The sequence below is a fragment of the Rissa tridactyla genome, chromosome 9, assembly GCF_028500815.1.
Source record: "Rissa tridactyla isolate bRisTri1 chromosome 9, bRisTri1.patW.cur.20221130, whole genome shotgun sequence".
Lineage (NCBI taxonomy): Eukaryota > Metazoa > Chordata > Aves > Charadriiformes > Laridae > Rissa > Rissa tridactyla.
The window spans coordinates 19,345,534-19,358,462 of NC_071474.1; the positions used below are offsets into that span (position 1 = coordinate 19,345,534).

The window sequence follows — 12,929 nt, forward strand, 5'->3', positions numbered from 1 at the left end:
AAAAAAAGAATATACCCTTGCTGTAGTTTCATCCTGAAGCTGAACTGTCCTTACACATTCATGACCTGTACTGTCCTTCCTTTGGAACATCCTTTGATCCTGTTGCAGAGGGGAACAAAAATGTACTTCAGGTGACTCACAAAACAAGGACGCAGGATCTGATACTTAGATGGCTTGTATGTCCACTTCAGGTTAGATTTCAGTGTGGCCTCTGTCCAACCCAACTCACACTTTCAAGAAATCTTGAGTAATGCTGTCTCATAGTCCCATAGTTAGCAGTTCGAACAAAAAATACGTTAAGAGCATGTTTGGACCTCTAAATAGTGTTAAATAAAAAAAGTTTTCAAGCTATTCTTACCAAACCAGTTATTTTTAGAACATTTCCTTCGTAGGAGGGACAGCGTGTAAAGTCTTCAAATAAGTAATCCCACTCTGTTGTTAAATGGCCTAAGATTTCCACTTCTTTTACATATATCACTCTCCTGTTCAGAAGAAAAAAGTTAACATTCAATTTCTCCCTGGGACTGTAACTTTGCCAGAAAAGTGAAGCGAATTAAGAAGAGAGATTTGTTTGAGAAGGCATTTTCTACGTGGATTAAAAGTATCCACTCAGTCACAGTGGAACCATATTGCCTTAATATATATTCTGAGATAATCACTTTGTCCTTAAGACTCATAGATGACCTATGATATTGCATAGTATACACAGGCCAATTTAAGCAAAACGCACCCAGCCCTCCAAATCCAAACATTTTGCTAGAATTGGATACTAGAGGGTCATCAGTTAATTCAAACCAGTTCCTCAGAGTCAGCCTCTACCAGGTGAAGGCAGTCAAACAAGCTACACACCAGCTACACAGTGACACAATTACTACTAGACTGACAGATGATCAGTTATTACTGCTTACAGTTGTGAGCTAGCTCCAATGTTAGCTAGCACACTAAGGAAAAAAACAGGTCGCAGTTTTCAATCAAGTTAAACTAGAACTTTAATGCATGTGGAGAAGAATTGGGATAAGAAGTACACACTTATCTGAATGTGCAAAGAACTAAATCATCTATCAGTACTTTATCAGTATCTTGAAAAAGCTTGTTCAGCTGCAGTATGAATTTTGAGGTGTGCTAGTCATTATAAAACAAACACAGTGGGATGCCTCCCATAGCGTCATTATGGATAAGCCCCTCTCATACGTTCAGGCAAGGCGGAAATTGGTGACTTTTGGGATATGGAGATCCATGGGTGCCTTTTCATTATCTAAATGTATTTAGAAATTTTTGAGTTCTCAAATTGTGTATCCAAGACTAGCAACATCTTGCATTCTAAAAATTGTCTGATGAGTTTAATATCAATTTTCACACTCAAAGAAACCTTAAGACTCCATTTAGAGTATCCTGTAATTAACAAGATTGTAAACATGTGCATTATCAAAACGTTGGTTTGACTGCAAACACTTTTCACAGGCTCATTGGAAAAATTAGAAACAAAGAGGAAAAAAAAGAATATTTCCCTCCAGTATGATGAAAGGGTCACTGACCTCAGAGTATACTGTCTTTCTAAATTAGTGTTTGGTATTGACATCATTACCATATTACATTTTCCATAAAGGAAATAAAATAAATTATAAAAAAAATCAAGAAGAAAATGTATAAGGAAAGCACATGTGCAGAGAACAGCAATCAGGTTAGATTTAGCCAGATGTCTAATCCCCAAGTTGAAATCAAGATAAGCCCTTAGCAAGCCTTCAAAACTGAATACCTATTGGTAACAATAAGGTTTGCTCTTCTGCCTCTTGGAAGTGCACAGTGATATTGATAGCTCTCATTTTCCAGCTTTCTGATGTGCAATTTCTGAAAAAGAAATAGGAAGTAATTTTGGGGCTGTAAAAAGAAAAAAAACTCAAAGCAGTGTTTTTCAATTCAAAAGCCTTTTAAAAAGTTACCTTGTTGAGCTAGTGCTTTAAAGGCAGGTTCTCACAGTGTTCTCACTCCTGAAGCTGAGACACTGAAAGGTCTGATCTGTTCCACTCAAGAGGTGGAACACTGACACTGCAGTATCATACTATTTCTTCAGCTTTAATTTCCTTTCTGTGCTAATAATTGTTTAGTAATGCTCATTCTGTTACGCCCCATGCTGCAGATTTGGTTTAAGAGTGAAAATCCTGCAACAGTACCTTTGACAGTGGCAGCACATGACCCAGACCCTTAGAAATAACTATCAAGTTACAAATACTCAAGGCACCTCAAGGTCAGGCTTCTGAAGCATTGAATGTGCCCATTCAATATTCTAAATAATAAGGTATATGAAAGGGTAGATCAAATTACTCAACACATTTCTGTTAGACAACTACAACTCAAGTGACAAACTATGAATACAGAGGTTAAAAAAAGTTTCAAAATGAAGTACTGAAGTGTTTACTAGCTCCCCCACCCCCCCGGGTTCTTCATTAATTTTTTTGTAACATATTTTTCAGATTTCCTATTCTGTACATGCTGTTTAACTGAAGTATAACAACATTTTCTAGAGCATGTCACCAGGTTCACAATATTCCATCAACTCCAAAGAGCAGCATGGAAGACAGTCTCACAGTCATCCCTAAATCAAGCTCACAGCAACACTGGCTTAAAGGCAACAAAATTCAGAGCAACACATCAAAGTATTTATGGGAAGTGGATACACATCAAAACATCATGTACAAAAAGACAAAATTGTGAAAAGAATAATGTAATACCAAAGGGAAGCCAACCCGAAACTAGTTACGAGAATAAATCTGTGCCAACTACTGGTTCTCCTGCTCTGAATTTGTCAGAAAGCAGGCAATCTGCTTCTGTTCGTCCTACTTAGCCCCCTGCTTGATTAACAACACATTAACTATGTGTTACAGGTAAAGGTAGTTGAGTTACTCAGTTGAATGAATGTTAGTTTTCAGGACAGAAGCAGTCTGCTAGAATTAAATACATGTTTTCTGTTATAACCCTGTACATATTTACCTAAAACCAGCTACCAGCTCCCACTCTAATGGGAAGCCCCTACAATACCCATGCCTACCGTTCTCTTTGGGGAGGAGGCCGTACGTTGTTACATTTAAAGATGAAAACTCTTAGCACGAAAAAAAGTGAAATGAGGAATATACACATTAGGTTTAAAGCTAGTTCTGCATTTATTTTGGACTGCAAAGCTAATTATAGTTGTAATATGCAGTACATACATTCCTATACTGCAATCACCTCATGTCTCTGAACCTGCAAATCAAAGTGCCACTGATGTTGTAATTCTGTGCAGTTATTCATAAGCAACTAGACAATGTTCAGAACCCAGCAATACTGGTAAGAGTAGAGCAGTTGGATTATATATTGTCTGAACCTTGGAAATAAGTGTTGGAAAGAGGATGTGCATCAACAGTCATCAACACAGGATTTTACAGAAAGTCCAATTACTACAGTCTTCCTACGTCACAAAATAAAACTTACCATTTATTGCTAAGATCAAGAGCTTTCCACTATCACCACAGAGAAGTCAACTGAGATGCTGAAATTCAATCTACAGTACGTGCACCTCAAACATCTACTCTCCCTTCTGCCACTAAGAATGTTAAATCAGTGCAAAAGGTCTTTATAAAATACACATTCCACTTGTAAATAATGTTTACTTTGCAAAAATGAACAAAGACAGTTATATAGGCATAACGTCCATGCATGTTAACTTTGTACTCTCTAAGCCAGTACAACCATCTTTTTTATCATACAATCTGTTTTAATGGAAAATGTGCAGCTCCTGTGTAGGAATGTGAAGAAACATAAGGAAGAACGAAGGCCACACACGCTCTGTCTGGAGGCAGAACACATGCACCTCAGAGTGCCTGCAACTGGATACTCCAAAATTGGTTTGATGTTCTTCATCACAAAATAAGATGACCTTCAGTTCATTTTATGGCTGTTACTGTGGAATTGAGCCCGTGTATAACAGCAAGTTTCTCAAGTTGTTTCTGACAAACTAACGAGAACAAATTAAGGAGGAAGGACTAAAAATTCAGTATGTTTTTAGTAATTCCTTGTAAAGATACATTTACTTCTGTATTTCCACAGCTGGATCTATAAAACTGATAAGATGATAAGAGAAGCTAAACTTGACTCCACATTTATCTGTCTATGATCATCCGCGCAGGCTAAGAACTCTATATCGTTTAAGCAACCAAAATGGAAAGATCTTTTGTCAACTCAACCTACATTAGAATCAACTGTAAGATGCTCCAACATTTATTTATATTTGCATTTTATTTTCATATATTTAAGAAGTTCAACAAAGGTCTTAAAGCATCATAATACATTGTAAATGACCCCAAAACCCCTTTAAGATCAAAAGTGGATTAATATTCAAGAGTTTAAATCAATAGCATAGTGTTTTCCTAAATTTGCTCCCTAGTGAGGTGATGTTTTGAAAAACATTTTAATTCAGTATTTTCCACCAGCCAAAAATATATGTTCCACATCTTCTATAAAAAAATAACACTTTCTGACCATCTTAAAAATTTCTGAAACCGTTAAACACACATGAAAGGAAGAAAAATGCCAGAAAGACTAGCTTATCTCAAAGTCTCTTCAAAACATCAGAAGAAAGATGGCAGCATAGGACTAAAATCAAAATATGAACTCACGTTTTATACCAGAACCATAGCTATTTTAAAAACAAGTACAAATTCTAGAATTACAAAACCCACCACCATGTAAGACTGCAATTCAAAGGCTGCAATCCATATTCTGAATCCTTTTGTTGAATATGCAGAAATGAGACATGCCACATATTTAAACAGATTTATTCATAAGCATGTTCCTCTATGTATACTCAAAGCTTTCGAGAGAAAGCCTGTTTCTCATGACTTCAGAAACAACCCTGATAGTATTTTTAGATTTTACAGGCAATATGTTACTAAAGTAAGGGTTCCTACCGAGCTCTGTGCCTAAGAGATGCAGTATTTCTCAGAGCTATTCTCAATACACCTGATAGATGTCAGCACAATGGTGGTAGCATTATGCAAAAAGGGGGTTGCTCTTGATGCAAATTGCTCCATGATCTGCACACTCTTAAAATTCAGGCATCTTTATCAAAAGCTTTTCTTTTTATGAGAATACTAGAGCACTTTAAAGTTCAGCTCATTCTTATTTTACATGGAAATGAAAGAACCAGTGCAAATTTACACAGCAGAACAGTGACTCAACCAGAATTAGAATCTGCAGCTTCTTGAAACCTAGCATAGTATTCTCTCTGCCACACACTGTCTCACCACCATGTCTTAATTATTCATGAAGCGTTCTGCATTCTTTATAAAGCTCCATGCTTTAACTCTGAAATGAAACAAAGTAAAGCCATAGACACTGAATAATGTATGAATTGCATCATGTCAGACCCTAAGTGCTGGGGTTAGAAGACAGTCTCCTCACCAGAGCAGGCAGCAACACCTGCATATTAAGAGACAAAGACTAACAAGGCCAAAGGCATTCATTACCTGCTCTAGCAAATCTCATCAACTACAAACACTCATACAAAGATTAAAACTCACGAGAACTTATTCCTTGGAAAGCAGTTCTCCTAGAGCTGCCCTATTTGCTCTTTGATTTCTCCAGCTATACGTACTGTGTGTTTTTGTTTAACAAAACACATTCTGTACTCCTAAGCCTCACTGCATGAGCTGGAGACATGGCCTGCAAGACATCGAATCTCACTTTCCAGGTTTTGGATTGACTGAACAGTTCCCTGTATAGCCCATATACATTAGATCCAGCACTTCTGGGAAAACGCAATGTGTAAACAACTTTACCCAAGTGAACCAATCTACTCCATCTAGCTACTGTCCTCATTCTGCACCAAAAAAACACCTTCTGGGTGGAAAAAAGTAGCTTGTCTTAAGACCTACATACATGCTTCTCCTAAGCTGAGCTCTAATGTCTACCATTGTCTATATTTCACGTACAAGTGAGTATTTAAGCAAAACATGTTTTTGTCCAACCACTGGATAGTATTGAGGCATCCATTCCTTAAGGCAACTTTACAAGGTTTCAACCTTGTAACCGTGTATTTGTTTTAAAGGGACACATGCATTAAAGTTAGTTAAAACAGATGAGAGGGTGAGGATTCTGGTTAAGCTACTTGTAACGTTGGGTCAAAATGAACAGCAGTAGTACCTCCAAGTTGGTTCATTTGTGATTAAATTTGTAAATGCATATAAAACTCACTTTCTGACTCATCTTCCTTGTTGAATATCCTATTTCCTGTAAAGACACTGTCCCCCTCTTGCTTGTAATTTACATTAGAAAACAAAACTTTCCCCATACTAACCTCTAGCATAATAATCAAAATCAGTTAGTTAAAAAAACAAACAAAATCAAAAATAACACAAACAAAAACCCAAACCCCTGTATTCATTACATGAAGAAATTTGGTTTGCTTATCACAAGAACTTAATTTCACTTGATTAGCTAAAATAAAAATTCACTAAACGTTTTATTTTTTTAACAATTTTAAATTAAATCAGCTGACTATTGACCACTAAATTCTAAAAAGGCATTAGCAGCAGAGATGTCTCTGCTCAATGTTTTTTTTTCCATGTATGATAGGCAGCTTGCTGAGAACAGCTCGTTAAGCTTAGCTTGTTAACTTATGAGATATTGTATTAGAAATGAAGTTTATAGCATTACTTAATTTAGAAATATATATAATTTCATTTTTTTATATATATATATGTAAATTCATGTTAACAGCTGAAAGTTTGAACAGCATGTATGTTCACGTATGTTGAACAGCAAAGCCCCAGAAGACTCTGTGAATGAGATCAGGGTCAACTGAACTAGTTATATTTTTTAATTGATAAAAATTTCATAAAGTAGTAGTAGTGGTAACCTGAAGTGATAGTGGCTCAGCAGATGTATAAGTGAAATATAAGTATAGAAACCACAAATACAAGTTCTCTTCGCATTTATACAGAAACAGTATTTCTGTATCACGAAATTATCAATAAGTATTTTCACAGAAGAAAATTCCATTCAATATCAATATTTTAAATTTTGCAGAAGTATCAAAATGTTGCTTTCTCCCTTCATCCACAGCCCCAGCTCTAAGAGAACGTTAATGAATGAATGAACTCAGTATCTGCCCTACCATGAATTTCAACGCCCCCCCCCCCCAAGTGCTTTCTGTTGTTGCCATTAATAAGGAGCTAAGCATCCTTAGAAAAACAAATATACAGGAAACAAACCCTCCCCGTCTTTCTCATCTTATTCATTGATCTAATCTTACTGAAGATGGTTATTCAAGTTAGTTAGTTTGTTTTCTTAGCCTGGGCAACACGAACTACTGTTTTATTCAACTGCTACACAGAAAAGATGGGGAGAGGACATTTAAATGCAATCATGCCCTTAATCTAAATACTTAAGGCAGATAAAAGACCGTGACAGAAATAGAGAAGAAATATGGAAAATGTTACTCCGTTATTCCAGTTCTTGCTGCGTATGCAAGGGGAGAAAGAGAAAGAAGAGAACCATTAGAAATAGAATAGGAAATAAGGGTTAGATGAACATCTAGAAGGAAGTAGCAAATACGCAAGTTTTGGTCTTGAAATGTTAATGCAGACAATTATATTACTCTAACTTTTTAGCAACAGAAGAAGCATTTTAAGTTAAAATTTAAGAATGTAAAGGCTGGAATACAAATTAAACTGGATTCCGATTAATCTAGGACTTGAAAATAATTGTTACTCATCCTCCATATGTTAGCCACACACAGATTTACGCAGGCTAAATCTCCACACAATGCTGGTAGCTATGACATTGCTATTAAGAACAATATAAATAAACACCAAAAGGTGGTATTTTGAGAATTCATGCAGTTTTTTCAAGCGCAGACACCAGCCACAAAAAAAAAAGGAATTTCAGTAGTTGTATTACATGTCAAACAATTCAAGCTCTATTCATCCTATTTAGAAGTTGCTTAATTTGTAAAACAGCCTCAGTTTTGTTATTAAGCAAAACATTAGAACTGAGCATCAAAATTTTTTTCTTGTTTTCACATATTCAAATCTCAATCCTAATAATTCTTAATCCTACTACCTCCTTCCAGAGCATGAGATAAGCAATTACAGAACATGATGTGCAGAAGATCATTTAACAGCAATGCTGTAGTTTCCTTGTCACGTTCAGCTTACTACAAGCACTGGGTCTTCTCTGCTCTACATGCTTGCCTTATGTAATAGGCTGCGGCAAACTTTTATGACAGATGACAACTGCCATGGATCCCTGGCAGTTTTTTTGTAATATAATCCTTTATGGAACCCAGTAGATTAGAGAATTTAAACTGTATTACAATGCAAGTCATACCTCAAATAAATCATAACCCTCAGCTTCCACCCTATCGTATGGTCGGATGATGCCATCTTCGTGAATGAAACGTGGAGGACGGAGATTAGATACTTCTTCAGTTGATTCTGCCACCCTGCCATAGACAGTGGTACAGTATTCTGGTAAGCTTACTACAATTCTGAGTTTCACCAGTATATCTTTAAAAAGTCACCCTTTCACTTGCCACATATCCCACTTAGACTCACAGGGTTCCCTACAGACGTAAACAGTAAAGACAGACTGCTAGTAATAAATCCAAAGTAACATCAGCCAATTCGACAGCTACAAGAATAACTTGGAGAAGTCTACTCCCATCCATGGATAATTTACTAAGGTTTTCACGTTTATTAACACACCTTCCAAAGGTCCCCTTAAAACACAAGAAGCCCCCGATGTGCACTGCTAACTGAATTTCAAACTGGGAATTTTTTCTCTGACAATTTCAGTGGTCTATTTTTTACAGTAAGTTTAAATGACATTTAAATATTTGCATTCAGCAGTACACAAACATACCTCAAAAGTCAAATTTACACATGATCTTTTAATTACTTTCTGATCAGGGGAGTGAAAGGAGAAAATGTACTAGTTATCGTTTACCTGAACTACAACGCTGCAAGATCTATTCTGAAGCAACAATTTCCAGAGATCATCATAAAATACACTGATTTCTTTACAGGCAACTAGGCATCTCTCAGGCCCATATATCCTACTCCATACTGTATTTAACACAGATAGCTGTGTGTCACTACTGGACCATTTTACCACCTGGTATGCAACATACAGAGAGTATTGCGATACTTCCTCTTGACATTTTACCTTTGAATTCCCTGGAAGGTACTGCTTGCCATATCTACGATGCCACCAGTTGGGCGGGCCACCACTCCTACAAGCCCCTTTCCAATTCCTTTAAAAAATCCAGCTGCACCTTCTTTTTTAGCCCCTTTAAAAGAAAGGGAATAGAAAAGGAAAGAGTTTTAATGACTTACTTGAAGACACTAAAACACAGAATTAAACTATTAATGCTCCAGGCTGCATTAGAACTGTTTTGTATTGGAAACAGCCCACAAAAATAGATTACGTACAATCCACTTATTAAAAAAAAAAAAAGTTCTCTATGAAAAGTCACAGGTTGTTTCTCCGTCTGTTCAGACATGTTGCAGTTCACTTAGCACCTTACCAGCCTAAGATGTTAACTAGACTCTCCTTCTAGACTGTAGGCCAATATATCAGTTTTGATAGGTTTATAGTAATAACAAAGTAATCTGAAGACTCTAAGATGCACAAGTATAATGGAAATTAACTATTTCTATCTCAAAATTACATGTTTCTGGTGATACATAACTACACAAGAGCCAAGACAGTGTTTAGAAGCACGTGTGTTCATCCATCAATGAGAGACTACACCTCAAAATATCTGCCAATAACCTATAAAATACAACACAGTAACAACTTCCAACATTTAAATCACTTTCACATGAATTTTAATAAGAGGCATTTTGTCTTGGATTTTTTCATCCTCTATCATACTGATAAAGTGACAGTCTTCACAAAAATAAATACTGATCTCAGGCATAAAACCAAACTTGCTTTTTAAGATTTCTCCAACCTTTGGAGTCCCAAAAACTTTTTAATTTGGTACTTTTTAATTTATTACTTTTAGTATCTTTATTCTGGCTTTAAACAATTAATTGGGTACTACAGCAGGCTTAACAAAATACGCCACAAAGACAAACATTCCTTAATTTATACAAAGGCTGAAAATGTGGTAAGTCAATAACAGCTATAAATATATTTGAGTAAATCATCATATAGGGTCACATTTCAATTAGAAAGATAAAAATAATCTTGCTACGCCTTAGCATCACCACATTTAGATTGATATTTCTTAAAATTACGAAGTAAACTGCAAAGTATTGGGAAGCCATTTAAGTATTGCTGTGCAACCTTAGTGCTTACCTTCTACAGGTTTCGTGATTATGCCCGTCACACCTCCAACAACACCCTAAAATGAAGAAGATAATTAAGTTCCTACTTAGAAAGAGGAATGCTATAGTCCAGCTGGGCAACACGTTGCCTCTCATCCTTCATTTTAAAACTTTATAATGAAATTCAATATTGGAAACACTGTTTCACTGGGGTTTTTTGTTTGGATGGTTTTTTGTTTGGTTGGTTTTTTTTGTTGTTGTTTTTTTGTTTTTTTTTTAAATTTGCTTTTTTAAAAATTTTTAAGAAAATCATAACTGAGGGAAAGAAAAGTGGGGGAAAACTTAAAATAGCTGAAGAAACATTTATACTGGCAAGACAGTATACATGTATATACAGGCAAAAAAGTCTTTTATACAGTAATCAGTCCTGTAATAATTAAGAAAGTCACTATTTCACTTTCAGTACTAACAGGAAGCTTCCAAAATTCAGTCATGACTGAGTGATACCAAGTATTCAAGATAAATTAATATCAAATGACATTCTGAAAGACTTTAAAGGACAAGTAGTTTAATGGCACCAAGGCAGAGCAATAAAAATCCACTGAGGTAACTTCCAAATTTTCAGCAAATGGTATCAGAAAAAACCCCACAAAGTTTATTACTTACAATTACTTAGAAATGTGTTCACTGTTTTTATTTTCAATGGAAAGTGATAGAATTTATTAGATGACATAATCTGCATTCAGTTAATATAGATGACTCAGTACTTGTTTACACGAGGTTTGTCTCATACTTAGCACTTTAACTAGAAGTAGATGTGATCTTTCAGCAACCAGAAAACGTTCCTGATTTTTCATTTCAGAAAAATCTCTCAAATCTGATGTAGTACTTTAATGACAGAATTGACTGCGAGGTAAAATAAGGGCCCGGATACTTTCACTTCATAACACATTTGTTGAACACGAGCATTTGTTTATTTACATAATTCACAGCAGAAATTTGTGTTAGTTCCTACATTTTTCCTTTCTGAGACCTTACCTTCAATTACTCAGGTTGGCCAAAAACACGACCTTAAACACTGAATCTGATCCACTCTACTGAGTCTCCTATAAAGTGACTGCATGTCTGTCTCTTTTGTTTAGTTCATGAACTGATAAAGAAGATAAACTTGCTTGCATATAATTTTCAAGCATGGATTAGGAGTTGGCACATCATACCCTCAACTTCAAATCCATACCCGTAACAAGCCTTTTCCTCCTTTGGCCAGGCTGTCACCAAAGTCTTTTGGCTGCCGACCCATTTCCTCTCTCCGTTTCTGCTGAAATTCTTTATCCATAGTAATGGCAGCCAAGCCTTTTCCAACAGAACCAGTGATCCTAGACACCACCCCTGCTGCACCACCTGATGGAACAGAGCAGAAACCAAAAGTTACTGTTCTTTCACAATTTAACAGCAGACAACACACAAGAAGCCACAAAGTTCATAGTGATTTCCCTTCATATTCAGTTTAGATATTGTGAATTTACACAGAGTAAATACCACATGTTGTCTCCATGAGAAGACTCCGGAATCTGGCCTGAACTTAATAAATACAGCAAAATGTACCTGTTAAATGGCTTCAGTACGTGTTATCTAGCATACTGGATGGAATCATATTCTCTCTAATTACTGTGACACACAGTTAAAAAAAAAAAATCTAAGGTAACTGGAACAGTGACTGGTCCTAAGAACACCTCTCAGGCTTCTCCAGACGCTTTAGGACCATTACAATGATTTTCCTTATTCATCCACAGCATGTTACAAATTCGGTTATACATGCAATGTGTCTCAGTTTGATTGCTCAGACTACAAAATAAGTTAGGTAGGAATGATTTGTATCATGAATACTGACAGCAGCATCTGACAAACTTGAATACTTGTCAAAAAATTACCATGTAGATATTTTAAAACTATAACTTTTCCCTCAAAATAATAATAATAATAAAAAAAACTCAATGCAATCCATGAGCTAACCTAATTTATTAAAACAGTAATGATATGACACATACCCACTGTGTGTCCAAGAAGACTTTTGACACCAATTACAAAGCCCTCAGCAAATTCTTCAGGTCCTTGAACAGCCCCCTAAAAATGAAGCTTATTGTAAATAGCATAAAACTATAAGTTTATGCACCTATTTCAAGAAAAATTAGCAATTCCTTTACATTGATGTAAGTAAGGCCATTTGAATATGTTATTTCTTTAAAGTTAACATAAAAAATTACTGATTTCTTAACTGTTCAGGGTATAGAGTACAGTGACAGCAAAACTACAACCCTACCAGTATATTCAATCAGCCTACTACTCATACACTGTTGAAGAATCAGGAAGTCATACCTGGAACGGCTCATAGAAGAAAGCCTCAACTCCCTCAGACAAGCCTCTGATTAAGCCAAACGGATTTCCGAGAACATCTAACCCAAGCACAAGAACATACATCTGTTTCAGGAGCTAAAAAAGGAGTGGAGGGAGAAAAAAAACAAAAACAGCATTACTAGCTGTTGTTATGCATAGTTCCATGTTAAAACCCAAGGCTGGTAAATTTTTTTATTTACTACCTAAGTAAGGTGTAAGGGTACT

The 12,929-nt window shown here is 35.9% G+C and overlaps 1 protein-coding gene across 3 annotated transcripts in view; it reads right to left on the reverse strand.

The window, feature by feature from the left end:
* Positions 1-12,929, reverse strand: part of VPS13C (vacuolar protein sorting 13 homolog C) — a 103,282-nt gene that overhangs the window by 11,585 nt on the left and 78,768 nt on the right. For all 3 annotated transcript variants that reach the window (XM_054214145.1, XM_054214143.1, XM_054214142.1), the window contains exons 74-82: positions 12,687-12,800; positions 12,359-12,434; positions 11,548-11,711; positions 10,342-10,387; positions 9,202-9,325; positions 8,365-8,479; positions 1,757-1,848; positions 359-482; positions 16-99 (exon numbers count right to left, since the gene is read on the reverse strand). In XM_054214145.1, the coding sequence (XP_054070120.1) occupies positions 16-99; positions 359-482; positions 1,757-1,848; positions 8,365-8,479; positions 9,202-9,325; positions 10,342-10,387; positions 11,548-11,711; positions 12,359-12,434; positions 12,687-12,800 (939 nt within the window). The remainder of the gene's footprint in view (positions 1-15; positions 100-358; positions 483-1,756; positions 1,849-8,364; positions 8,480-9,201; positions 9,326-10,341; positions 10,388-11,547; positions 11,712-12,358; positions 12,435-12,686; positions 12,801-12,929) is intronic.